Source organism: Ochotona princeps, chromosome 11 (genome assembly GCF_030435755.1).
Source record: "Ochotona princeps isolate mOchPri1 chromosome 11, mOchPri1.hap1, whole genome shotgun sequence".
Classification (NCBI taxonomy): domain Eukaryota; kingdom Metazoa; phylum Chordata; class Mammalia; order Lagomorpha; family Ochotonidae; genus Ochotona; species Ochotona princeps.
Genome location: NC_080842.1, coordinates 31,765,117 through 31,792,640, shown reverse-complemented (window position 1 = coordinate 31,792,640; position 27,524 = coordinate 31,765,117). Strand labels below are relative to the sequence as shown.

General features: G+C 37.1%; 1 protein-coding gene across 4 annotated transcripts in view; it reads right to left on the bottom strand.

Annotated features, from left to right (window-relative positions):
- Nucleotides 1-27,524, bottom strand: part of GLRA3 (glycine receptor alpha 3) — a 123,156-nt gene that overhangs the window by 55,965 nt on the left and 39,667 nt on the right. For all 4 annotated transcript variants that reach the window (XM_004579034.3, XM_012931395.3, XM_058670411.1 and 1 more), the window contains 2 exons: nt 26,084-26,151; nt 4,517-4,740 (listed from right to left, as the gene is read on the bottom strand). In XM_004579034.3, the coding sequence (XP_004579091.2) occupies nt 4,517-4,740; nt 26,084-26,151 (292 nt within the window). The remainder of the gene's footprint in view (nt 1-4,516; nt 4,741-26,083; nt 26,152-27,524) is intronic.

The following is a 27,524-nucleotide window of genomic DNA, read 5'->3' as shown; positions in this document are numbered from 1 at the left end:
ATTTACAGAAGTGACACAAATAAGTATGTAAGTTTATTCAAGTGGTTGCATTTGCACGAACTTTTGACTCTTTAAATGAACAGGAAACACAGCTCTTTCGTGAAACAGATGCTGCATTTGTAAAATGTACAATTTTTTTTTCTAAAACCGTTTCTGTTAATCAAGAAACTGAAGAGTCTAAGTATTTGAAGATTTTAAAGTTCTGTGAGATCTCCAAAAACAATTCATATACACTCACAAAATAATTTTTTTCCTTGATCATGTGAGCCAAGATACAGCAAATAAAATTAGGACTGAGAAACCATCCATTTCATCTGAATTTATGCTGAGAGATAAAAGATGCCCCTTTGAGGGCCCAGCGCGGTGCATAGCATTTCAAATCCTCGCCTTGAATGCCCCAGGATCCCATATGGGCACCAGTTCTAATCCCGGCAGCTCCACTTCCCATCCAGCTCCCTGATTGTGGCCTGAGAAAGCAGTATAGGACGGCCCAATGCCTGGAGACCCTGCACCAGTGTGGGAGACCTGGAGGAATTTCCAGGCTCCTGGCTTTGGATTGGTGCAGCAGCCAGCCATTGTGGTCACTTGGGGAATGAATCATTAAACGGAAGATCTTTTTCGCTGTCTCTCCTTCTCTCTGTATATCTGATTTTCCAATAAGAATAAATAAATCTTTAAAAAAATTTTCCTTCTGAATTATTCCATATCTTCCCTCAAAGTATTAGAAAGATGGGAGCAATTCATAGTGGATGACATCATATTGAAGCACAACAATTTGATCTTCTGTTTCAAGACAAGAAACACTTGTCTCTTTCTAAGGCATGTAATGACAAGGCCTAAATAATGCTAGTAAAATTATTAAAACTTTCAACGTAATAAATAACTTGTAGTATTCCTTAAAATAATGTATTTTAATTAGAGCAACTAAGTGACTTAGTCCATCTGTAGGACTGCAGTTACACAGTTGTCTCAGTTTTCACATACACAGATATAATTATGAATAGAAATGTTTCAAACATATAGAAATGTAAAACATATCATAAATACATCTTGTAGACTTTTTGCTCTTAATACTTTTAGATCTATCACATGCACACAGTTTCATGATATGGTTCTATTAATGAGTTTAACATTTTTATTGCCGAAAACATAGACTCTTGTTGTCAATTAAGTGTTGCTGTGGATGTGTTTGTAACTGTATCTTAGAAACCCTTAAATGCATACTCAATTTAGATTCCTATAAATAGAATTGCCAACTTGAAGAATAAGTACATTTTTTATTTGAATGTATCTTAACAGATAATCTTCCCAGTTAATATCAAGTAATATGCCCACAGAAAGTCTATCAGGGAACATTAAGTGTTAGCAAATAGCCAATTTCTGTCAATAGTTTTACAATAAATGTTTTAAATTTGTTACTTTAATTTCCATCCCCCAACCGGAATGTTAGCAATTTTACTTCAATTGTCAAATATAATGTAGAAAATTAAAATGAGAGCAAATATCTATTACAGTAACCCACATCTTTTATTGCTGTGTTCGTTCTTTCTTGTTCATATACCTCTGTCCATTGTTTTATCATTTATTTTCTGCTTGGAGAATCTTCCTTGGCCATACTGGGTTCACGTGCAATAGATTCTCTTGGTCTTCTTTCATCCAAGAAACTCTAGAGTTTACCTTCATTCCTAAATGGTATTTTCACTGAGTCTAAGATTCTACAATAACGATTTCTTCCAATATCTGAAAAATATGCAATATCTCTTTCTGGTTTCCATGATTCCTGATGGGTGTCTGCTATCATTTGAATAGTTTTTTCTCTATGCATGAGGTGCCATTAGTCTCTAGATATAGTCAGTGTTTTTGATACACTTCAGAAGTTTACATAGTATGTGTCTTAGTACGAATATCTTTGAGTTAATCCACTTTGGAGATTAATTTCTTGAATGTTTATGTTTATGCCATTTATAAAACTCATTGAAATCGTATCCAGTATTTTCTCTTTTTTATTTTTGTTGCATTCACACAGGTCCCTGAGGTTCTATTCTCATACCTTTCTTCCAATCTGTGATGTCTCTGTTTAGGTAAATTTCCTTTTGGTTTAGTTTGTCTATTTGAAAGCCAATGTTATGTAGAGAGGGGAAGAGAGAGAGAAAGAAAAATCTTTCCTGCACTTGTTTACCCCCAAATGACTGCAATGCCAAGGGCTGAGCCAGGGTGGGGCCAGGAGCCAAGGGTTTAATCTAGGTCTCTGAGGTGGGCTCAGAGGCCCAAGTACGTGGGTTATCTTCCACTGCTTTCCCAGGTGCATTAGCAGGAAGCTGGATTGCAAGTGTTGCAGCTATACCTGCTGATGTTTATAAATTGACAGCTTTTACATCTCCAACTCTAAGATTTACGTGAAAAAAGAAAAAACAATCTCTGGAGCTTATTGTTTTTCCTTGAGTTTCTAATTCCTTAGGCACTCTGTCTTTTGTCTGTACCATTGGAAGTCTCCTTAGGTTTGTTTTGTGTACTGTCCATGACTTTATTTCTACTTAGCATGCAGAATATAAAAGAAGAGCTCTTCCTAATCTTCCGAAAAGTCAAATTCTTACTATCTGCTTATGCTTATAATTTGGGTAATTTTCTAAAATGTCTAAAGTGATCTTGCCTCATAAAACAATGCACTATTCTCCTATATGAGAGTAAGAATGTTAAGTAGTAATGTTACCCAAAAGCTTCCTTTATATCAAGAGTGACCATTAATCACTCAAGGTTATATGAACACATGAGTCATTTTTCAGAAACCTGATGAGTGTCAGTTTATTATAGTGTGACATCACCCTGTCAATTTCAAACAGCAATCAGTATTTTGAAAGGAAAAAAATATTTTAAATGGGAAATGGGGAAATGTGAAAAGCATACATGGTATATTGGAATGAGGTGATGGAAACCCATCTTAGGGTAAAATACTCTGCAGAAAAGAATAATCAAAATAATTAAGCAACTAGGTTAAATTAAGTTCTAACTAAGTGATTTTACATTATTTCTCCACAAAGATAGAATATTCTTCATATCCAGCTAAGCACAAAATCAAATATCTTCATCCCCAATTTGAAGGAAGTCCATAAGAGGGAAAATAAGACAGAAATAAAATACGAAGGATCACTCTTAAGTGTAAAACCTTGCTATGGGGTCTGATACTGTGGCACAGTCGGTGAAGTTACTATCTGTGGTGCTGGCAACCCATATGGGCACTGATGCCACTCCTGGCTGCTCCACTTCCCATCTAGCTCCCTGCTAACACATCAGGGAATGCAGCAGAGATGTGGACACCAGAAAGCATGTGGAATACCTGGAAGAAGCTCCTTGCTCATGACTTTGGACTTGTCTTTCCAGCACCTGTGGTCATTTGGAAAGTGAACCAGCAGATGGAAAGTGTCTCTCTCTTTTCCCTTCTGTTTAACTTTGTCTTTCAAATGACTTAGGTACATTAGACACATCTTCAGACACACACACACACACACACACACACACACGCACATGCACACACACACACACACTCACACCATACACACCCCACCTCTACATTAACCATATTTAAAACTTAGAAATTATGTTACTGGTGATATAAACATGTAAATATTCACTTGTTGCTATAAGTTGAGCCTATTCTTTTTCTATAGGAAATATGGCACATCTGTTCTTGATATCTTGTTTTGTCCAACTGAACTGACCTAAGAAATAACTGGAGGAGTCTTTTGAGAAAAGATCTTGAAGTCAGAGTACTTTTCTAAAGTGATACAGATCAGTAAGTATCTCATTGTAAGCTGTGATTTGTTGAATCTGTACCTGTTTGAAATTTAATGAACTGACAAGGTTAAATGAGTCAGGAAATTTTGTGACTAGGGTTTACCCTTAATGTTAACTATCACTGTATTTTAAATGCTGCATAGTTCTGAGAAATGCATCATGGACAACTAAAATCTAAATCTTTTCCAGGGATTGGGACAAGTGTTTCCTTTTCTTAAAGTTTATGATAAATTACCACTAGGCAGGATGTTTCAAAGGATAGAAATTTGACAGCCCAGCCTAAAATATAAAACTGTGACCAGAGGGGTATAAGGGTATCATTTAAAAATACATACCCTGGGAAGACATGTGTGTGAAATGGATCCCAGGTAAGTACACCTAAGTACTTCTCACCTGTGCAAGTTCAAAAGAGGTAAGTATATATAAAAAGTTAATGGTAATATTAATTCAGCTTCTCTATTTGCCTTTGAGATCCCTGCTCCCTTAAAATTCACCCAGGTCATTCATAAAAACAAAAACAAAACAAAACAAAAACTCTAAGAATCAATCATGTTCTTCCTGGTCTGACAATTTACTCTGTTATTTTTGATCAGGCATATTTGGAAAACAGTATATTTGAGAGAAACTCAATTACAACAATTACAATGCTGAAAATTTTCGAAACTCTTCACAAACAAAACAAACAGTACACCACTTTGAAATCAGAAATTTGTCTATGACTTACCTTATCGAATAAAGAACATTTCCATTTTTGAAAATTCTCAGCAATTTGTTATCTGTAGTGACTTCATGAAAGTTGGCACCCTTTTCATTGGCAAAGAACAAATCAGGTTTCCAAATGGAGTCCAACATGGAAGGGTCGAGGTCTAATGAATCATCAGGATATTCACTGTATGCTAGGCGAGGATCATTCCATTTCTGACGCAGAAAGATATTCACTCTGTAATCCTAGGACAAAAAAAAAAGACAGAGGACAATATATACAAAGAGTTAGAGTCTTAGGAGCTTCGCAGACCCTTCAATCCTCACTTACTACTACCTAAAAGATGCATATCAGTGCTGAGTTTTTCATGGTGTCTCCAGAAAGACCTCAGAAAGACACAATTTATCATTTTATATTTTGCTCCTCCATGCAAAGTTTACTTTGCTATTTTGTCTTCATATAATATTGGACTGCCATTAGACCCTACATAGGTAATTCAAAACAAGAAGAATCATTGATTTCAACCAGATTCTAGCTCATAACTTCTGAGTTAACATGCAAAATGACAAAGACAACTAGTTGGTGTATGTGCAGTATATGACTTAACTATGCATTTTTCTCCTTAGATTTCTGAAACAAGCAAGTAAATAGGGACTTAATTATAAGCACAATGAAGAAACTTAAAGAAAAACCTCTGTGAAAATCAGTGAAGGCTGAAGATGTTTAGAAAAATGGAAAACAAATTTTCTTCAATGTTTTAAAATTTATTAATACATTATGAGTTACCATAATATAGAAACCAAGAATTTTTAAAAAATTCTTGCAATATATAGACCAATGAGACTGCTTATCTCACCAGTACATAAATTTCAGGAACCATAATGAACCCTACAAATCTATACAACCTTTAAGTCAATGTTTTTGGACAGAGGTCACCATCTTCCTATGACTGCAACTGGAGTTAGGAGAAAGTGGCTGGTCTACAATTAGTTTTATTCTGTCTGTGTAGACAGGAAAAGTTAACAAAGGCAAGTTATCATCCTAGCTGCCAGGAAACATAATTCCTTCTAACTCCTTCAGAAGATGTATAACAGTTATTCTCAGCATCGTTATGATGTAACATATTTCCCCTGAACTCTCTGCAGCTGTTCCTATTCTTAGGCCAGAATAAAAGTATTTTTAAGCCACAGTATATATACCAAAGTTCAAGTTGTATCTATCTTAATGTAATTACTACTAGTAATGAAATTTATTGACGTAATTTCAGAGCTTCCACAAACATTTGCTGCTATGAAAGTGACCTAAAAAGACATTAAATATCCTTTTGTTTTGGTGTCTGAATCAGGGAAAGAAAAATCAGCTATCGACAAGGCTAAATGCTATCTGGTATTCACTGTGGGTCTCCTTCTGCGAAGCAGCAGAAGAACCTTGCTTCGAAATACACTTACATCATTGATTCACAGCCATGTTCTAAAACAAAACTATAAAATGATAATGTCCTAAATATCTGGAAATTCAAGTTTAAAGAGTCCACATTATTTAGATTTTATTTGCACACAAATGAATACTGAGATAGAAAAGTTCTTTATTACCAAACTATATTTAGCACCTCAATAATGTGTTTAAAACAATTTCCAGGAGCCTGGCACAATAGCATAGTGGCTAAAGCCTCGCCTTGAACGGGCCAGGATCCCATATGGGCTTTGGTTTGTGTCCCAGATGCTTCATTGCTCATCCAGCTCCCTGCTTGTGGCCTGGGAAAGTAGTCAAGGATGGCCCAAAGCCTTAGGACTCTGCACCTGCGTAGCAGACCCAAAGGAAGCTCCTGATTCCTGACTTCGGATCAGCTTAGCTCCGGCCGTTACGGCCGTTGGTGAGTGAACTATTACATGGAAGATCTCTCTCTATTTCTCTTTCCCTCTGTATATCTGCCTTGCCAATAAAAATAAATAAATCTCTTAAAAAATAAGATGATTCCCAGCTTACCCAGGGACCATATATAGTATTTCTGATCCTTGGTCTTACGTAAAACTGGAAACTGTACAAACAAGAAGGTCAATCCAAATCCTTTCTATTTTACAGAGTCTGTATCAGAGATCTGGGCTAACTTACAGGTGATCAGAAAGCAACTTAACCTTCATCAAAGGAATAAAGAAGTTTAAACTCCCTGACACATGGCTTGATAGTTTTATTTTATAAGATTTCTCAGTTCTGAAGCAGTATACAACTAGGTTCGCATGTGCAACAAAGCACAGAGCATTAATTCTCCTTGGTGGAATAATTGTTTCTAACATCAAAGTTGTAATACCCCTCTTGTTGTCTGCACCATCTGCTCTGTGAACAGCTCCCCAGGGAGGTTGGGCATCTGGGGCCACTGATTCTGAAATAATTGCACATTATGGATGAGCACATTACTAATTCTCAGTTACTAAACCAACAGGGGAGAAGATCATTTTATAGTAACATGTTAGACGTTTAGAAAGGTTACCTCAGACTTCTCTCTCTGAGTTCTTCAAGATCCATATGGTTAATATTTCTCTCTGAAAATGGCAGACTATCTTAAAATTATTAACAAAATTTCAAAATAAACCAATTCCAGAAACAAAATTATGAAGGAATGGTTAGAATATAAAAGGTGTTCCATCAATGGGATAACACTCTTCATTTCACACTCAGTAACCCGGATGTGAATACAAAACTGAAAATTGAAATAGTAAATGATTGAAATCTGTATTCTATCAAATCGTTCTACGCCATTGTCAGAACTGCTGGAGAAGTAAACTTGGTCCATGGGACATTCTTCTAGAAGTTAGAGATTTCCTTGATGCTTGACTTTCACAGTAAGCATGCAACAAAGCCTGTGCTTATTGCCACTGCCTTTGATAGAGACAAATGATTTATGGATGTCAGGTGCTTCACCTCCTCAAGGTGTTGCACAGCAGGGAGACTTCACTCCAGAAGGCAGCCCATCCAGTGCACTCACTCACTCATCCCATTCCTGCTCAATCACCTTTGATTGCAAATAAATCTGCACATAAAACAATGACGCCATTCCCATGTCACTTGCCAGTTCATCAGTTCTTAAATTCATCCTATTTCCGTTTGTGATACTCCAAATAGGATGTGGATGCTTACATGTTTTTCGTCGTTTAGGGCACACCTGCAATGAAAGCCTGTCCTTCCCAATTTACTTCATGAACTGAAATTTGCATTACAAATTCACTCATTCTGTTATTGTTTAATTCCAAGTATTTCAAAGATTTGTTCCTTTTTATGGGAATGATAGCGTTACAGAGAGAAGGAGAGACAAAAATATCTTCCACCTGCTCATTTACCCCCTAAGTGACGGAAATTGCCAGAGACAATCTAATCCAAAGCCAGGAGCCAGGAGCTTCTTGTGGGTCTCCCACGCGGGTGCAGGGTGCCAAGACCTTGAACCACCCACTACTGCTTTCTCAGGCAGAAAGCAGGGAGCTGGATGGGAAGTGGGGCAGCCAGGACAGGAACCAGCACCCATATGCTATCCTTGGTTATGCAATGTGAGGACTTTAGCCACTAGGCTTCTGTGTGGGGCTCTAATTCCAAAATTCTAAAAATTTTTTATCAAAATTTATTTTTATTGGAAAGACAGATTACAGGGAGAAAGAGACAGAGAGACAGATCTTCCATCCACTGGTTCAACCCCCAAATGGCCACAATGGCCAGAACTGCACTGATCTGAAACCAGGAACCTGGAGCTTCTTCCAGGTCTCCCACACGGGTGCAGGGACCCAAGAATTTGAGCCATCTTCCACTGCTTTCCCAGGCCACAAGCAGGGAGCTGGATGGGAAGTGGAGCTGCTGGGATTAGAACCTGCATCCATATGGGATCCTAGCGCATTCAAGGCGAGGACCTCAGTCACTAGGCCACCATGCCAGGCCCTATCTTTTCCATTAAAAAAATTATTTTCTGTTTATTTGGAGGAGTTACTGAAAGAAAGACCGAGAGATTGATCTTCCATTCACTGGTTCACTCGTCAGATGGCCACAAAAGCCAGGGTTAGGCCATGTGGAAGCCAGGAGCCCAGAACACCATCTAGATTCCTAAATGGGGGTTCAAAATCATACATGTGTGTCAACATCTGTGTCTACCATGCACATAAAGCAGAATTTGGACCACAGCTGTAGTAGCTGGACCAGGAATCTGCATACAGGTTGCAGCCATCTCAACTAATAGCTTAACTTGCTAAACAGCAGCATCTTGTGTGAATCTTCTGAATCATTAAGGCTTACATATCATTTACTGTGAAAAGCTATACGTTGAATGTTAAAAGAAATGTTCTCCATTTTGGAAAACTTTAAGCTATGTCATTATCTGAGACAAAATTGTATTTGGAATTATGTTTTTCTTTTGAGCAATCCAGATGATTTTTTTTTAAAAAAAAGGTTTATTTATTTATTTATGTATTTGAAAGTCAGATATACAGAGAGAAGGGGAGACAGAGAAAGATCACTCTCCAAGCAAATCCTCAGAGCTACGCCGATCCGAAGCCAGGATCACAGAGCCTCCTTCGGGTTTCCCATGCAAGTATAGGGTCCCAATTCGGGCTGTCCTTGACTGCTTTCCCAGGCCAAAAGCAAGGAGCGGGATGGGAAGCAGGGCTGCAAGATAAGAACTCGTGCCAAGATGGAATCCTGAGGCATGCAGAGAGGACTTTAGCTGCTAGGCTACAGCTCCAGGACCCCAGATAATTTTTAACTGACTGTTTGTTGATTTGGAGATTGTCTAAGAAACCATGTGGTGTGCTGTTAACTATAGGATAATGCCTTGGAGGAATTCAGTCCTTTTAGAAACTGTCGACTTTTAGAACACCATGCAGAATAGTTCTTGGGAGTATGATGAAATGTTTCCTCTTCCTAACCCAAATGAAATAGCCACTTAAAACATCAATAATTTACATTTGATTATCTGAATAATGCATATACAACTTACCAAACAAATCAGAATTAAGAAGAAAATTAAATACAAGTATTCTGCCTCTTGGACAAACAATACAACCAAATTAATATTTATTTAAAGATAACTGAGGATCTGGCATTATAGTGTAGCTGGCTAAACTTGAGCTTGTTGCACCCAAATCCCATATGGGCACTGGTTTGAGTCCTGGCTGCTTTACTTTAAATCCAGCTCCCTATAATCTTCCTGGGGAAGCTGCAGGGGATGACCCAGGAGCCTAGTATTCATGTGAGAGACTCAGAAGGAGCCTGTGGTCTCTGGGTGTGGACTGGTCCAGCTCTGACCATTGCAGCCATTTGAGGAATGAACCAGTAGAAAGATCTCTCTTCTCTCTATACACTGTATTTCAAATAAGTAAACTTTTTTTTAAGACATTTGAGATTATTCATAAGCACAAGTATTTGTGTATAGAGTATTACAGGTGAAAGTCAAGTTGGAAAGTGTTTCCTTTTCCAATGTAAATATTTGGCAACCTGTAATATCTTCTACTTGAATAGATAAAACTTGTGGACATGAATATTTTATTAAATGCAGATCATTGAGTGGATTTAGCCCAATGATAATGCTGACACTCTTAAGGATATTTATTTACAGTTATTTAATTTCCATATTATAATTCTGTCCTCTCTTACCTCTTTTTTTTCAAAGAAACATTAATCTTTGCATTTCTTTATTTGAAAAAGAAAGCGACAGAGAGGAAGATACAGAGAGAAACAAAAGAGAACCTTTATTGCTGGTTCACTCCCCAGATCCTTTTAACAGCTAGGCTGCTCCTAGAATCCATCCCTGCTCCTAGAATTCCATCCCTGCTGCTCGGTGTTGTCTGCCGCCTCCCAGGCACATTAGCAGGAAGTTACATGGAAAACACAGTGCACACAGAATTCAAATTGGCCTTGTGATACAGGATGCATACTGCATAAGCAGTACCTTAACACCCTGTGTCAAGAAACTAATCCCTGACCTGACCTGCTACTGAATCTATTGATCCATTTATTCCTCTGTAGTATTAATCTGCCACTAATACTTGAATACCTTAATGACTCACATGATCTGAATATTAGTTTGGTATCTCCAAACCTTATTTATTAAACGTGTAGTCCCAGAGTCTTATTAATGATCAGTGAATCACTGTTAGAAGATAATGGATTATGGTGGAAAATTAATCCCTCTGCTCTCTGAAAGTGCTTGGGAAGTGATTAGGTTTTATTAGATTGCTGGAGCAGAGGGACTGAATAAAGTGACTTTATATGGCAACACCAGGCAGAGAGACACTCATGAGTGTTTTCCCCATCTCTCTTCCCAACTCATCATGTGATACTTCATCTGCATGCCTCAGACCACCCTTAACCTTCATCAGACACGAAACCAATGGAATAGTAAATCTTGAACCGCGAACCACCAAGATTGTGAGCTTGACATGAATCTTCCTTCCTAAGGAGAAATGTAGTTGTAATGATGAAAAGTTGACTAATACAATGACAGAAAATTATTTTAACTGATGAGAGCACATGGAGAACATTAAGTGCTTTTATTAATGCCATATTTGGGCAGAACAAAAGTTGAGATTTTCCTAATTCTCAAACCTATCACTTTCAAAGTTATTCAACATGATATACATTACACTGCTTACTGCAAATGATACTGTTTCAAAGGTAGGGCTCTTTTGGGTGACAGGTTATTTTCTCTGAGGTCTAATGCACACCCACTTGTAAATAACCCTGAATGACTTCTCTTGAAATCATGTGGAGAAAGTCCAGTGAGCCTTGCGCAAAGTTCAGATATAAAACATGATGAAATTTAATAGGGCACATATTTTTTATAAGCCACTAAATTTTGAAGCAATTTGCTATACAGCAATGACTAAAACAGAATTAGGTAACTGGAAATACGTGCTACTGTAATAATAATAATAATAATAATAATAATAATAATAATAATAATAATAATACATGTCCTTGACCTTAGTTTCAGTTAACATGCTGTGAGGATATTGTGATGGTTAAATGGATTAGGGGAAATTTTTCATAGAAAATGAAGAAAAATGCATCTTTTCTGCTCTGGGGAGCAGAAAGTTTGACATTATTGCCATTTCAGCCATGGGAAACAATAAAAATCCAACTAATGAGCTTTTGGGTTTGACTGAGATTTGCTGGCAAAATCTTGAAATTTCTGCTTCATCTTATTTTATGCACGTAGGTAAATAACTTCAAAAGGATATGGCTATAATACTTCTGCTTATGCTTTTGAGCAAAAGGATGCTTATAAATTTTTCTCAGGAAGAAAACACAAAAATTGCAACAGTTAAACACCACTAGCTTCTACAAAAGGATCATTCAAAATCGAAAGAGCTTGCAAGATGCCTAATTTCTATGAGCAGGAAGTGATATAAAACTGTGTCAACAGCTAACATGGTTTGTTTTTCACAGAAGGAAAATAATGACTCAGAAAACAGAATCAAAACCTGTAGGTGAAACTGAGATGCTGAAAGAGTCATTTTCAGGAAGCATGATTGACTGTGAGTATCTGGAATGATATACTTGCTCAGAGTTTGTGAATATTTTATATCTAATATTCATCATAATCCCAAAAGACACAACAACAACACACATGCACACACAATCCTCAATGAATAAAATCCTGAATGCTGAAAATGTGCAAGCTAAACTCCTGAAAGAAAAGCCAATGCTACATAAGAGTAAAAATTCTTGGAAATAGTGGTTTTTTAGTTGCATGCCAGATGGTCCCACCATGTTAGGCAGAGTGAATAACTAGAAACCTGATATGCATTATTTTGGTTGTTTCTGTAAGAATGTTTCCATAACAGATTAGCATATGAAAATGAGTCCAATGGATGGGGAAATCAAAGAATTTTAAAAAGAATAAAACCGATATTGCCTGTACCAGCAATGTCAGGGCGCACTTAAGTAACAGACTGATGGAAACATGACTCCTTATGAAGGACTATACTACTGTCGCAATGTGGGAAAAATCTGTCAGGGGGTGGGATTTGGGGTGGGGAGAACCCCGGTCTCTATGAAATTGTACCATAAAATTCAAAAAATCAAAATAAAAATTCAACAACAACAAAGAGCAATAACAAGAGAAAATGACTATAAACGTATTTTCCTAGGGAAGCTATGCTTACAAACAGAAAAAAAATAAAGCAGTAGTTATTCATGGCAATGCATAACTTCAAAATGCAGTTAATGTTCATGAATGATACCCAGCTGTTATGAAAGATTTGCATCTAATTGCCCATAAACTACCCATGCAATAAATTCTTTCAAGTGTGAATTATCTTTTTAGTGTTTTTGTTTCATTTTTTCCTCTCTTTTTAGAGTTTTTCCTTATTATTTTAAATTGTCAGCATTATTTTTTATAATGTATTAGTCTACATATTTTTTCATTACATCATTTCCAACACTGGAAATAAAAATTATGTAAATATTTTAGAGAAATCTAAATTGTATTTTTCCTTGCAAATTTAACTCCTGAAATTATATTACCTTGACTATTTGTAAACATTATCTAAGTGTATGTTAAAAAGTGTATGTACAATTTTTCAGTAACTTAAGAGATGGTCTTTTCATAGACCTGCATTTATCAAAGATAGCATTTTTCAAGATAGTGATTCTTTGAGCAATTATGTAATGTAGTGGTAACCCATCATAGTTTTAGATCAATCTTGTCAAAAGACTTATTTTTTCCTGCCAAAATATTATTATTATAGTGATATTATTTTATACATGTCTGGTTTTGATCTATTTATGAACATGGTACATCTGCTCATAACTATTAAACTTGTTGACTATTTAGAATAAATACATCTGGATGGTCATGTCTGCACAAAGTATATATTGTTATTGTCAATTTCACTGTTAAGTGGTCTACAAAGTATTCTGTGTTTTATACTTCTCAAATTCTCATAAAACATAAAAATTTGTTATAAATTTTCCAACTGTCTCCAGAATTTAAATTTGGGAGTGCATGCTGCATTTAACCTATTCTGCTTCACCTTTGTATATTGACTGCGTATGGGATAGAATAGTTGCCTCAATAGTACACAGATCTTTAGCCCAAAATGAAGCATAGTTTAGATCTGTCTTCAGGGAGACTCATTTTCTGTTTGATGTTTTAGCCAGACAGTGTTAGAATGTGAAAAGGAAGCTGTGGTTTTGCATGTTAGAAGCACGTAAATATGTTACTAGAGAGAAGATTGAGGAAGATTAATAAATCTCTGGGCTATAATAAATGTTGTAGCTTTCATGCTGTCTCTTGAAACATTCTTTTTACTTTTGTTTGTTTTTTTTATTTGAAAGTCAGAGTTACAGAGAGGGAGGGACACAGAGAGAGAGACAGAAATTTTCCATCCACTGTCTTACTTCCAAGAGGACCACAATGGCCAGTGCTTGGCCAGGCAAAAGCCAGGAGACAGGAATTTCTTCTAGGTCTCCTATGTGGATAGCAAGGATCCTTTTAGTTGGACTACCTTCCAGTCCTTTTCTCAGTCACAATAGCAGAGTTCTGGGTTAGAAGTGGAGCAAGCATGACATGTTCTGGTACTCATGTGGCATGCAGGTGTCACAGCTGGTGGCTTTACCTGCTTTTTCACAATAGCAGCCGCTCTTGAAAGACAAACTGTTAGAGATAAGATACCCTTGAGACATTATGCCATAGGATTCTTATATAATAGCTCCAGTCAATGACTACAATTGGGTCTAAATCTCCAGTCACCCTCACTAAGGCATCAAGCAGGTGAATCAAGCTGCTTTGAACATAATGAAAGTTGATCTTCCAGTTGAATAAAGCTGAAGAATTTACATCACTGATAAATAGATCGAAAATGTTTAGTACCTATCCCTATCCCTATGAGTTTAAAAAATAAATGAAAAAATTATTTAATGTTTTCTAAAATGATGGTAACCCGTTGTGACATACATTTGCATTTTGCTGATTAGTAGGAAACGTTTGGAGCATATTTGCAATTTATCTTTTTAATGGGATGTATGAATAATTTTCCAAGTTCCCTTTTGTTATATTTTTAGAGCTCTTATTATGTCTTAGGTGTGTATCCTTTGCCAGTCATTAGATCAGAAAAGATTCTTTCCATAACTTGCAGCTTCATTTGGTAAGAGCATTTTCAGTTGAACTTTTTTAAAATAAAGATTTATATAATTTTATTGGAAAGGCAGATTTACAGAGAGAAGGTGAGGTAGAGAGAAATGTCTTCTGGTTCATTCCCCAAATGACCATGATGGTTGGAGCTGAGCAGATTTTAAACCAGGATCCAGAAGCCCCCATTTGGGGCTTCCACATAGGTGCAGGTGCCCAAGGGTTTGGGCTATCCTTCATTGCTTTCCCAGGCACAAGCATGGAGCTGGATAGGAAGTGGAACAGCCAGGACATGAGCTGGCACCCATGTGAGATCCTAACACTTGTAGAGGGGTAACCAAGTGAGCCATTATACCAGTACTCAGTTGAGCTATTAAATTGTAAAAATATTCACTGTACCCAATGTCTATTTTTAGACTATATTTAGATTAATTCCTAATTATTACCCAACCCAGAGTCATAAAGATTTTCTCTCTCCCTCTCACTCTGTCTCTAACTCCCGCTCTCTCTCTCTCTCCTTTTTTTTCTTTTGCTTCTAAATGTCTAAATGTTTAATACCTTATTTCATGCTTATGTTAGTGGTCCACTGTGAGTTAGTTTTCTACAGGTATTTATATCCATTTTCCTTTCTTTTCCATGGAAGACAAATTCTGTAGCATGGTTTTTATAAGAATAATGATTTTTTAAAAGCAAAAGCTAAACAAAAAATCAAGTATGGCAAGAAACAATGTATCTAAACATTTCTATTTTTCTTTTTTCTTTAAACAGAAGTAAGAACACAATAATATTTAGAATTGAAGGGAATGTTTTTGCACTAGCAAGCTGACAAGCTAAAATTGAACAACAGTGCAATAATTGCATGCTATTGACCAAGGGCTTACCTAATTCATTTTCTGAAAACGTATTGTTCAATTATTTTAATACGCTATTCTGAGAAATATGATTTGAGGAGCAAGAAGACTAAAACTGGCTTAAAATATTGAATCATTCAGAATGAATTAAGTTTTACAACATATCCCACAATGTCTGTGGTATTAAAAATTGCCAAGGACAAGCAATTTTGCCTTAATAAGTTATAAGAAATAGAACGTCTGGGAAGAAAAGAGGTTTAAAAAAATATATTATATTCTGAATCAAATAGCCACTAAACTTTTATAAGGTCAGACATTGCTCGCCTAATAAAGAAGAGAAAGTATCTCGATTATCTCTGTTTTGTGTTGCTTTATTTTCCAACTATTTTGAGAATGAAAACGAGGCACACAGAAATTCAGACTTCCAGCATCATGATTACAGCAGGCTAATGATGGTCCTCAAAGCATGACTGGTGATTTTCCATGCCCCAACCTGGAAGAACTTAAATTATTGAAAGAGAATTGCTGTGACTACACCCTTTTCTTTCTCGAGGTACCCTTTGGCTTGTGAGGCCCAATCTATCTCCCAAGTAGCAGAGTTGAGGGAAACTATATCATAGGAAAGTGATGTCATATTACTGAGTATTCATTCATTCACTTTATTCTTCTCATTTAATAGCCACAGCAAAGGAGGGTCTATTTGATTATATGAAGCTCTGCATGTGTTAGGTAATAAAAGCATTGGTTAGGGTAATCCAGAAATTATTATTTCTTCCCTTCTAATTTTGGAAAGACAAAAAGTCACAAATCAGCGTAGTTACACTAAAAACCTTCTCTCAGCTTCCCCTAATGCTAATAGTTTTATAAAACTATAGTATGGTTTCTAAAACCAAAAAATTATCATGATATAATACTATTAACTTATCTACAGAGCTATTCTAAATTTCATGAGGTATTCTTCCAATATCATTTTTTTTTCTGTTCTAGGATCAAACGTAGGTTCCCAAGTAGTTATTTTTTTAATTATATATATATCTAGTTTATCTAACATCTCTTTTTTAGTAAGCTATATTTTTCTATATTCTTTTTCTAACTTAGCCATCACAATAATATCATACATACTTTACAAAGATTGAAGCTGGAATACACAAGAAGAATGAACTTTATGGGAAATATTTTTAAGCAAAATTTTATCAAATAATGATTGATAGGATGCAACAGTGGCTAAAATAGTAAAATTAGAATACACACACCACAACAATCTAAAAGGAAACACATCTGGTTACTCTGTCAGGCATGGTAAGTAAGTTAAAACGTATTTATAATGTGAATGTATTGGTATGCACAGGTACACATATAAAGTTTTAAAAATTGCAAAAAGAATACATTCATTCAACAGGTTGATTAATGTGTATTAGCAGTCTTGCAAACAGCGATGCTAAAAGCTATTTTTCCTTTTTTCTGTGCAGACAACTCAGTACTTCTGTGGCTAGCAGTGCTGCAACATTTGGCATCCAGCAATGAGATAGAAATATTATCTTTGGGCCAATGTGCTAGGAGTATTCCACAAATACTTTAGAGTAAGCATTCCTAAAGGGAACACCATTCACCCTAAAGGAACAAGAATCAATTCTTGATGTGTAAAAATTTTATTATTTTCATATATAATTCAGAGATGTATTGACTATATAAACAGATATAAAGTACATATGAGTATTAAAACTTCATGGAAAAGGCAATTAAGAAAAAAGATATATGCAAAGGACCTTAATGAAAAAATAAGTGGTTGAGAAATATTGTCTTAAAAGAAAATAAAGAGGAAAATGGATGCAAGAGTATATTCATTTCTTTCCTGTCTGCCATTAAACTTTGATTAATCATTTTAAACGTTGATTAATCATTTTAATCTTAAAGTGCAGGGATGAGGAACAGCGTTAATCTGTATAGCTAGTTGCAGTATGATAAAGAGGAAAATATATTTAGAATCAGAATTTTCAGGCTATTTTGTATCTGCTTCTTGGGAAATGTGTGTAATGTGCATACGACACACTGTATATTCGCACAATAAATGATCACTGACAGACTGAGTGAAGAGAGATCAGGAGAGATCCTGATGCCTCTGAGAAATGACTCCATAAGAGCAAGAAACAGCGAAACAACAATCTGAAGCCAAAAAAAGAAAAAAAAAGAATGAAATAAAAGAGAGCCTCTAGAGAAATTGTGTAATTTCATCTCATCAGCTCCAGGAGGTTCTGGCTGTATTCTTTAAGGCTTCCTTAAAGAGTGAACGTAAAACATCATGGCCTAACACCACTAAAGGGAACGGACGATGAGATGGGAAGCCAGATTAGATAGGCCATACACAGTTAAGACAGAAAACTGACATGGGAAAATAAAGAGGATTTGTTTCATATTCCAAAACTCAGAAGGAGAGAATGGAGTTCCCAAAAAGTTGTTATTTAATGGAGAAGTAAGAACTCCCGAACCTTCTCTACCTGAGCAGGAAAAATACTTCTTCAACCTCTGCAGATAGAGGGAAACATTTTCACAGATGAATACTGCCCTGGTTTGTCTCTGAATATTTGCATTTTAATCCAACTAATGCTGATGTACATGATATGTCTATTTTTTACTAATTTAATTCCTTTTTAAAAACTATGTAGAAGGATTATGTATCTTATGTTTTACTCAGTCTCCAGCATTGGCAGTATTCCAGGAAAGTACTAAGGGGAGTTGTTATAGGTGAAATACTTCTGTTTCATGTTCCCATGGAACAATTGATTTATATTATTTACTTACTAATTGATGCAACTGACAAAGAAAATTTCCCTTAGTTTTAAAGCTAAATTTCCAAGTCTACAATTCATATTTTTATATTTTTATATTTGTGTGTACTCGGACAGTAAATTTCCCTTTATAAAAATCTGTTTCCTAAGTAATAAGGACTACATATCTCTTTGCCTTCATATTTTTTGTTTTGACAAGGTGTTAGGCACAACCCCAGGTCTCATTCAGTTGTTCTTGTTTGAGCGCATTCTCATTTATCACAGCACCAAAAATGCCAGCTCCAGCACAGAGAACTTAAGTGCTAAACTTTACTCATTCATCCATCACACCTCAACTAAAACCTGAAGAGCTACTTGCAATTCCAATTGATTGCTGAATACTTCACATTAATCAACATGCTAATTCCATGACTAAGTAACAGATTATGACTAGTGCTAATCATTTTAGAGAACACAATTTCCTGTCTTGCTGCTCATTTTATTTTTGGAGGTTGAAATGACAATTTGAAGTGCATGCTTTCAGAATATCAAAACCTCTCCGAAGAAGTGGATGGTGGTAAATGCCATGAAGACAAGTGCCACTTGAATAAATGAATGAACTCATGAATCATCCACAGGGATCAGATCTTGTCTGTGCTGTGTTTGGTAAACAACAACATGCTAAATGGCTCTAATAACAGAGTTCTATAGGAAGTTATCCCCTATTAAGTTAACTCTTGAACTTTGTTATAAATTAATACACAGACAAGTGAAATGACGTGTGTCTGCAATCTTCCTTATTTTTCTCAATCCAGTGTGTCAAATGATGAATCAGCATGCAATTAATTTTTTAAAAATTACAAAGTAAAGCCAGACTCTATGATGATAAATAAAGAAAACAGGTGACAGCGGTGTGTGCATGACAACTCCATGCATCTCACATAAGATTCTTTCTGTCATCACTAACGTCAGTTTCTCTGTGGGACTACGCTCTATTCTCTCATAACATACAGCTGGAAATGGGCTTGTTAACTTGTGTTTGTATTACTAACATTGTAGTATCACAATAGCAATTTCACTCTTTGTAATATTCTAAGAAATTTTACCTTTGTGAATAAAATTTTGAGATCTTCCCTTTCCTGATTATAAGGATGATCTTGTGGATGACTACATGAAGAAAAGATTAATTCATATTCCTGCTGGATTCCCTGGTGTGTGTAGCATTCATGCATGTCTCTCTGCAACCATCTCATAAATAAGCTCATTTATGACTGATGCTTATAAATGATAGGTCAAAGCGTTTTCATGCAGCTAATCCCTGGTTACTCATCCATGGAATTAAAAAGTCTTCAGAAAAAAAGCATCACTACAAAAAGACTGGCTTAACCTATTTCTCAAAGTAAGAAAAATAAGGCAATGAGGATGAGACATTAACAGATATGTTAATATTAAGAGACCAAGTCTGTTTCCAGAATAACCCCCAAAGAAGTGAAATAGTGTCAATTTCATCACAGGCTATACTAACGTTGCTGAATGTATACACATGAATGACATAGCAATAGTCATTGAATATCATCATGGCATTCAAATGAACATGCTTTTAAAAGAACTTACATCATTGGCAATGGATATCAAGTACGTCATCCTTGGGACAATTTTATAAAAGAACAGAAGAAATGCACTTTCCTTCAAATTACACATTTCCTTGCAATTACCATTAAAATATTACAGTAAACCACAGTCTATTTCTGAAATCACTGTACCGTAATATTTTTATTTTTTATTTTATAATTTTCTTTTTAAAAAATGTTATTAAATATACAGGAAAAATTCTATGGATCTTGTAGGTATAATGCTGAGAAGATGATGCTTTGTTCCCTCCCTTAGCCACCTTTCTTCTTTCCATTCTTTTTTTCTTGAATTTTTAATAAAACATGATTTCAATCTATTCTATAATTACAGACTTAATGCAGCACTAAAAACAGTATTCAATAAGTAAAAAGCAGAAAAGTAAGAACAGTCATGACTTTATTACCAAGGCCATGTTGCAAGATGATACATGGAATGAGAATTATGGCATTCCAATGATGGTAAACTAGTTTTATTTTTGCTTGGTTTTTCAAAAAGACTTATACATATGTACATATATGTGAATTCATAAGGTGTGTTTGAAGATGTAGAATCAACTGATTTCTGCAGATTGGTAGTTAAATTAGTATAACCACTTCACAATACTGTTATATAAATGTACAAACTTCTATTCAAGCAATTACATATATATTTATGTGCTTTAACAAGAAAGTCAAACTTGGGAATGTTTTTCTCTGGCATATAAACCTTATTCATAACTCACCATAAATTTGAGGGACTGTGCTTCACTTAAAAGACACCTAAGCTTCTCTTTACAGAAAAAAGTGTGCTTCATCTCAGGAAAAGTAGCATTAATACATTACAGAAGTAAATAGGTTTAAAACATACATGTATTTACATGAAAATTAATGTAAATACTGCCACTAAAAATAGTATAAGGTTTAATTACATGGTTGATTGTAGGACTTCACTAATTAAACAAGATGAGAACAAAATAAAATTCTTTTTTTTAATTTATTTTTTGACAATCTTGTCATAATTAGGGTAAAAAGGTTCAAGCGCTACAGGAAGATGGGCAAGACAATTAGTTTCATATTGTTTCCTTAATATATCTGATGTAAAAGGAGATTTTAAGGGAGAAGTCCCACCCAGTCTCCCACCCACCCCAGGTCCCGGATGTGGGACATGCTCCGAGGGTCTTGCTCAAATGGTTTTGGTAGTTCAACAGTTCTGAATTGCTGCCACTCTCACCACTCCAAGCATGATGCGGTCATTGGAGAATCCACTGATTGACATAGTCTATCATAGAGTCTCCGTTTGCCCAGTATTTTCATTGCCAACATATAGCTGAGGTGGTTGATTGACTTGTTCTGTCCTCTGTCATTTGATAGTTAGGGTTCTGAGTCGGAAAGCTCGAGTGAGGGGATCCCCAAAGAAACTTTGTGTGAGGTGTTCCCAGACCAGATTCTTGTATGTACTACTAGCAAGCACAGGGCCCAGCACAGTCCATCACCTTGATCAGCTGGTGATTGCAATTGTGGGGTTGGTTCTGTTTCCATCCCTGTCTTCCACTGGAACCAATGGGTGTCACAGTCCAGCCTGGTTCCGCCTAGTACATACAAACCCCTCACACAAACCAATGTGGGATGCAGCCTAGTCGGAGCCACCGACAATAACCCCCACCAGGCCCGCCCCCTGCCCTGGTTTGCCAGTATGTGTGGCAGACTAGTCCAGTCCATCCCACATCCCCTTCTGCTCTCATACATGTCAATGGGTATTAAAACCTTGTTCCATCTAACCAGCTCAACTATCCAGCCTTCACGGATGTTGTTGGGTGTCTCTTTAGCCACCCCAGTCCCTGTCCTAGTTTTTCATGCCCTTCTGTGGGGGGTGGTAACCCAAGAGGGAGGAGCCCACTATTTCCCTCCTAGGCCACTCCCACTCCCAGATTATGCACTCTCCAGGTGGTTCTGTGGTTTGACTTGACAGAACTAGCCCCCAGTGCCAGCTTCTGTCAGCTGATGCTGTGGCTAATCCCCAACAACCCTCACCCACTCTAATTGTAGATTGCACCAGTAGGAATAATCATCCTATCCTGGTTGTTACCTGATCTGGTCCACATGAGGCACACAGGTGCTGTAGCCCTGCCTAGTCTGGTCTACCCCCATCCCATCTCATGCTCTCCAGTGGGAGTAGCTGTCTAGCAAGGGAACCACCCCTTATGCTCCTGCCAGTTCTGGCCCCTCCCTTCCTGGTTCTCACGTGTGCTGGTTGGGTGCTGAGGTCACACCTGGCACAGGCAACCTCACCTTGGCATTCCGTATTGTGCACTAGTTTTTGTTGCGACCAAACCTGACTCTACCCACACTCTGTTCTGGTGTTCGGTTTTGCCAGTGGATGACGTGAATTGATTCAGCCTGGTCTGCCCCTGACCCATGCCACATGTATGCCAGTGGGACACTTTCCATGACCTCTTCTGGGCTGTTTCCTATCATGCTACTTGCACTTACCTGCCGAGTCTGTGTCCTGTCAGAGGAGTTGCCCAGGCTCCTCCATCAGAACCCCTCCAAGTGCCAGATTTCCCGCATACCAGTGGGTCCATGAGCCAGCACTACTCAGCTCACCTCCTGCCCTAGCAGGAACAGTGGCTTTTCCTAACTGGCCTTCAACCCATTCTGGTTCTTGCTGTTGGATGTTTCAGCCTAGCCACGGCTCGTCCATACCCACATATGGCTCACACATGACTCAGTAGGGTTTAGACCTTGCCTAGTCCATCCCACATCTACCCTGGTCCTCCAGAACACCAGATGGTGTTGCAGTCTGACCCGGCCCGGTGCGTCAAGTCCCAGTCCACACTTGTGCCAAGGGAGACTACAACTGTAACCTGATCAGAATGCAGCCCCATTCCAGCTCATGCGCCCCTTAGTGGGAACCTCCACCCAGCTAGGGTGTCCCCTTAGCTCCCCAACCAGGCCTGTTCCCAGCCAGTGTTCAGCATGCCAGTGGTTGCCTTGATTCAGCTTGGCACAGCCCGTCACCTGTCGCGACCCCTGCCTTAGACACTGTGGCTCAGCGTCCGTGGCTCATACATACCAGTTGGTGCCAGATCCTAGCTGGGCATGTCTTATGCTCCATCCTGGTTCCTAATTTTACTTGTGGGCTAAGGTTTGCTCAGTCCTGCCTGGTATGCCCGTTCCTTCGCCTTTTCATACACTGATGAGCAGTTGGAGCTACTTTGCCCAGCTTCTCAGACCCCCAGGTCTGGACCACATGTTCACCAGTGGGAGCTATGACTCGCCAGGGGAGTTTCCCAAGTTTCTCCCCTTGATCCCCTCCCAGACCTAGTTCTCATACATGCCATTGGGTTTTAGGCCAGTGCCTGGTGCAGTCTGGCCTTCCATTTGGCCTTGCATGAGCCGGTGAACATAGCAGCTCGGCCCACCCCACACCCTATACAGGATGCACATTCTGGTGCTGCTGCCTTGACCAGTCCAGACTGTTGTCAGTTCTTTAATCTGTGATTGATGGCAGGCTCCTTGGTCACACCTAGTTTAGTTCATCACTACTCCATCTCTTGAAGTAACCTGTGGGGCTAGATTTTCCATAGGGTTTGGCCCACACATCCCCCACAGAATCTTCCCCCGGATATGGTTCTCTAGTGTGTTTGTTGATGGCATGGCCCTGCTTAACGTGACCGGTCTCCGCTGGGTCAGTTCTGTTTCCAGCACTGTCATCCACTTGGACCAATGGGTATTGTGGTCTAGCTCTATCCTACCCACTTCATACTCAGTCCTCATGCAAACCAGTGGGAGCTGCAGCCTAATTGGGGCGACTCCCCATAACTTCCTAATTCTGCATTTTGACTGATATAATTCAAAATTTATGAATCTTGAATAGGATTATTTAAATGGAAATAATGTCATCACATATTTAGCAATTTGGAAAAATAAAAAACAAATAGTCCAGGATGGACATATTTAATTTTCAGTATATAAGTTTCAGGGTGTTTAGTCAGTATCCATGATGTTGCTTGTGACTGTGAAAACAATTTCTAAGGGAATGAATGATGGTGAAATATGCAGGAATGGAAAGAGTTGCTGTGCTGGAGTAGGGAAATGAAACCGAGCAAGGGTCACTGTGGGAGTATGTTTGCAATATTCTGCAAGCATTTTATGGAATATTACTCTATAAAGGAAGTCAGCCCAAAGTTATTAAAGAAAGGAAAGTTAGCTGGCTCTGTCTTCATAATGTGTTACAACCATTTTAGTGGTAGAATGATGAATTATGTCATATAAACTGAAACCTGCAGGAACTTGACCATCTTGAGGTTTTAATAGGATGGAAACCTGGCTGTGTCCTCTGTTTTCTTTGTTCAAGTCTCTTCTACTCATAAAGTCAGGTATAGCTGCAAATCTTTCCAACTGCTACTCTGGAAAGTACCTTGTGGATGCAATCTTGCAAAAGAAAAATATAGAAATGTATTTTTAACTTTGTGGAACTACATAGCAAACATAGAAGCAATTAAAATGAGAATGTTACCAACTAAAAATTAATGTAGGAAGTCTTAGAACAACAAAGCCAGGAGCAAATTCCTTTGTGTTCGGAAGGTATGGACTGGGTGTGCACAATATAGGGCCTACGTCCAGAGACCATTCCATGTATAAGTCTTGAGCAAGACTGTAAGCACTGCAGATACAGACTTACCGCAGAATCACATCGCACACAAACAAGCAAGGTATCTGCAAGTTTTCTGTGTTTGTACTTGTATACAGACATTTATTATAACCTATGCTCTGTTTTTAATATAATTTAAAATGTTATACCAAAATGTGAGGTTTGTTGTTTTCTGCTAGTTCCCTAATTGTAGCTACACTGCATTTGAACAGAATAACCGAGATACTGCCAACAGATCGAACACTATATGCATGAGAAGAAAAGCATTTTTAAAAGTTGATGTCTCTATGAAGCTCTTTTTAGCTGACATAGATCCTTTACTCACACATCTGCGTCCTCCCACCCAAGCAATCATTTAATCTTATTTTATCTTAGAAAATTCACTACCCCTTCTTTCATATGTCCTATATAATAAAGTAATTACAGATCATTGAAATATTACAGCACACATTCATAATCATTGGTTTGTCAAAGATATAAAACAGTTTTACAAACTGTATTTGCAGTGATTTTCCTATTCATGTGTTGTCTACAGCCATTGTCTGTATTCTAACTAAAGTGTTTTTACTTTATGCCTGATACACTTCTTTGACAATGTAAAAAGCCTGTTCCTGCAGTGTAAATATAAAGTATATTATCCCAGAATAGAAACAAAAATGAAAAAGGGAAAATGAAGCAGGGTAAGAGAGGGGGAAAAGAGAGGAAAGAATATTATTGTATTTGTAGAATTACATATACAAATCACATTAATTCTGTTAAGTGCTAACCAAGAATTAAAATTAAAAATTAAATTTACTATCAAATAATTTTAAAATATGTAAAAAATATAATACTCTACTTAATAATGAGTTTGAGAATTAATAAATCTTTTAAATATTTTGTACCATATTTTAGCTAAAATCAATTCTGAAAATTATTGATATACTTACTAAATTTTAAAATCAAATATTTCATGCAAGAACGATTACATATGCTTAATTTAAAAAATGCTCATTTAAAAAGATTTTACATGGAATGCATGGTTCATCTGTCTATTTTTGCATTTTATTTTCTTCTGAAAATTAAGAGCTATAAAAATATATATGCAATGTGAACGTCGTAGGGATTCAAAATAGAACAAATTTGATCTGTATTTTTTTGGCCTTAGTAAATTGATTTTATTACATAATAATAAATGAAGATATATATCAGTTTTCTAAATTGTTATTCATGATGTTTAGGCAATATTCAATTAATTTGGAAAAGTAATAAAGTAGAGATTTGACATAAACATAAATTTGTGTGAAAAGTCTTTATAGCTTTATATCTGGCTATTAAGGAACATTAAAAAGAAATAATTTACATGGTAAAAATTGAGTTTTAATTTGAATTTTAACATTAGGGTACTAAATTGGGAATAGTTTTATTTATATTAATCACCTAATACACCATTTCTAAATAGAACATTATCCACTTGATTGCAATTTATTTCACTAATTTTATCTTCTAAAGTCTCATTACATTAATTTGTTTTAAATGACAAAGCATTAGCAGAACATTTCCATTGCCATGATGATTAATCAGTCCAGAGTGAAAGTTGTTACAAAGGAAGCATGCCTACCATGGTTGTCTCTGCAATTGAGCCAAAGCTGTTTATGAATATGTTGCATGTGACATTGACTGGAGGGCCTGAAAAAAATGAAGACATAAGGACTGTTTAGACACACATCTAGGATTGTTCAAATCATCCAGTGCTTCTGCTTAGTAGTGAAAAATTATTTATTTATATGTGTATATCCGCAGATGCGCAGAATTGGAGGTTCTCACTCCATGGCACATTCTGAATGGAGACCCACCACAATGCATGGTATTCTTTGAACATTGGCGCTGACCGTTGTAGAAGGAATTCACCCTGTCTCGCTCTCCTCTTCCCTGAGCTCATCACTCATACAAGTCTGCTTTCCAGCATCTGAGTCCTTTAAGGACAGTTTTGGGTCATCTTTTTCTTCAGGTAAGTGCAATTTTCTGACTCTCTTCATGTCTCGTACATTTCTGCTGAAAATCAGATAATTTGGATAAGAAAATGTGACAATGTAACCTGACTGCCTTCATCTCCACCCCCAATGTTTGTTGCTGTTTTTAACTGTTTTTTTTTTTCTTTGATGTCAAGGACTTCCCTGAACTGCAATGTCTAGATTTCTATAAACTGTAAAATTACTGAAATCTCTAACTGGTGAGCTTAGTGATCAGTGGTTGGTCAGAGATCTCTCTAACTCCAGGGGCCACTGAATTAGTCATTGTTTGTGCTTTATTTTTTTGGGGGGGTCAATGGCTTCTATGTTAAGGCAGCTTACAACTCTGCCTTACCCTTTACCTCTTGCTTGCCAAAGCCCTGAGGATTGACAGAGGAGATTGGAGTAGGACATTTCCGGCCACAAATATCACCTTGTATGTGGGTCTTACCTGTAGATCCTTAAGAATTGGCCAGGACTCCTCAAAGCTGCCTGCAAAGATTTCACAAGGTTTGTCATGCCTTCCCCTCCCAGCCTTCTCTCCCTTATTGGAGTCACAGACTTAGGCAACTGTGATGATGAGTAATTTTCTAGCTGTTTTCAACAACTCTGTGTATAGGAAATTTTTCCCAACAAGCAATTCCTGAATCAAACTGAGTAATTAAAGCCCTTTAAGTGACATGTTTCCAAGGAGTTGCAAACTAAGTCAAATAGTGATGCAGCTCTGGGTATGGACATCTGGAGGAGGGCCAGATGTGGTCAGCTCCTCTCTGATGACTGACAGCTTTCAGTAGCTTTAAGGCTGCAGGATTTAAAGGCTGCTCTGGAGCTGGAGATGGGGCCACATGAAAATGCTTTCTTTTCAGTATTTCTTCAATAAATACTTCTCAGACCGTGCAAAGCTTTTTGTCTCTTTGTTTTTGGAATTCCAAAGGCTAATTTTGATAATCCTAACAGTGTTTTTCATTGCTATTTCAGAAGAATGAAAAAAAATAGAAAAGCCACATATAAAAACTTATGTAAGTCTTATTACCTTAGCTAATACCTATC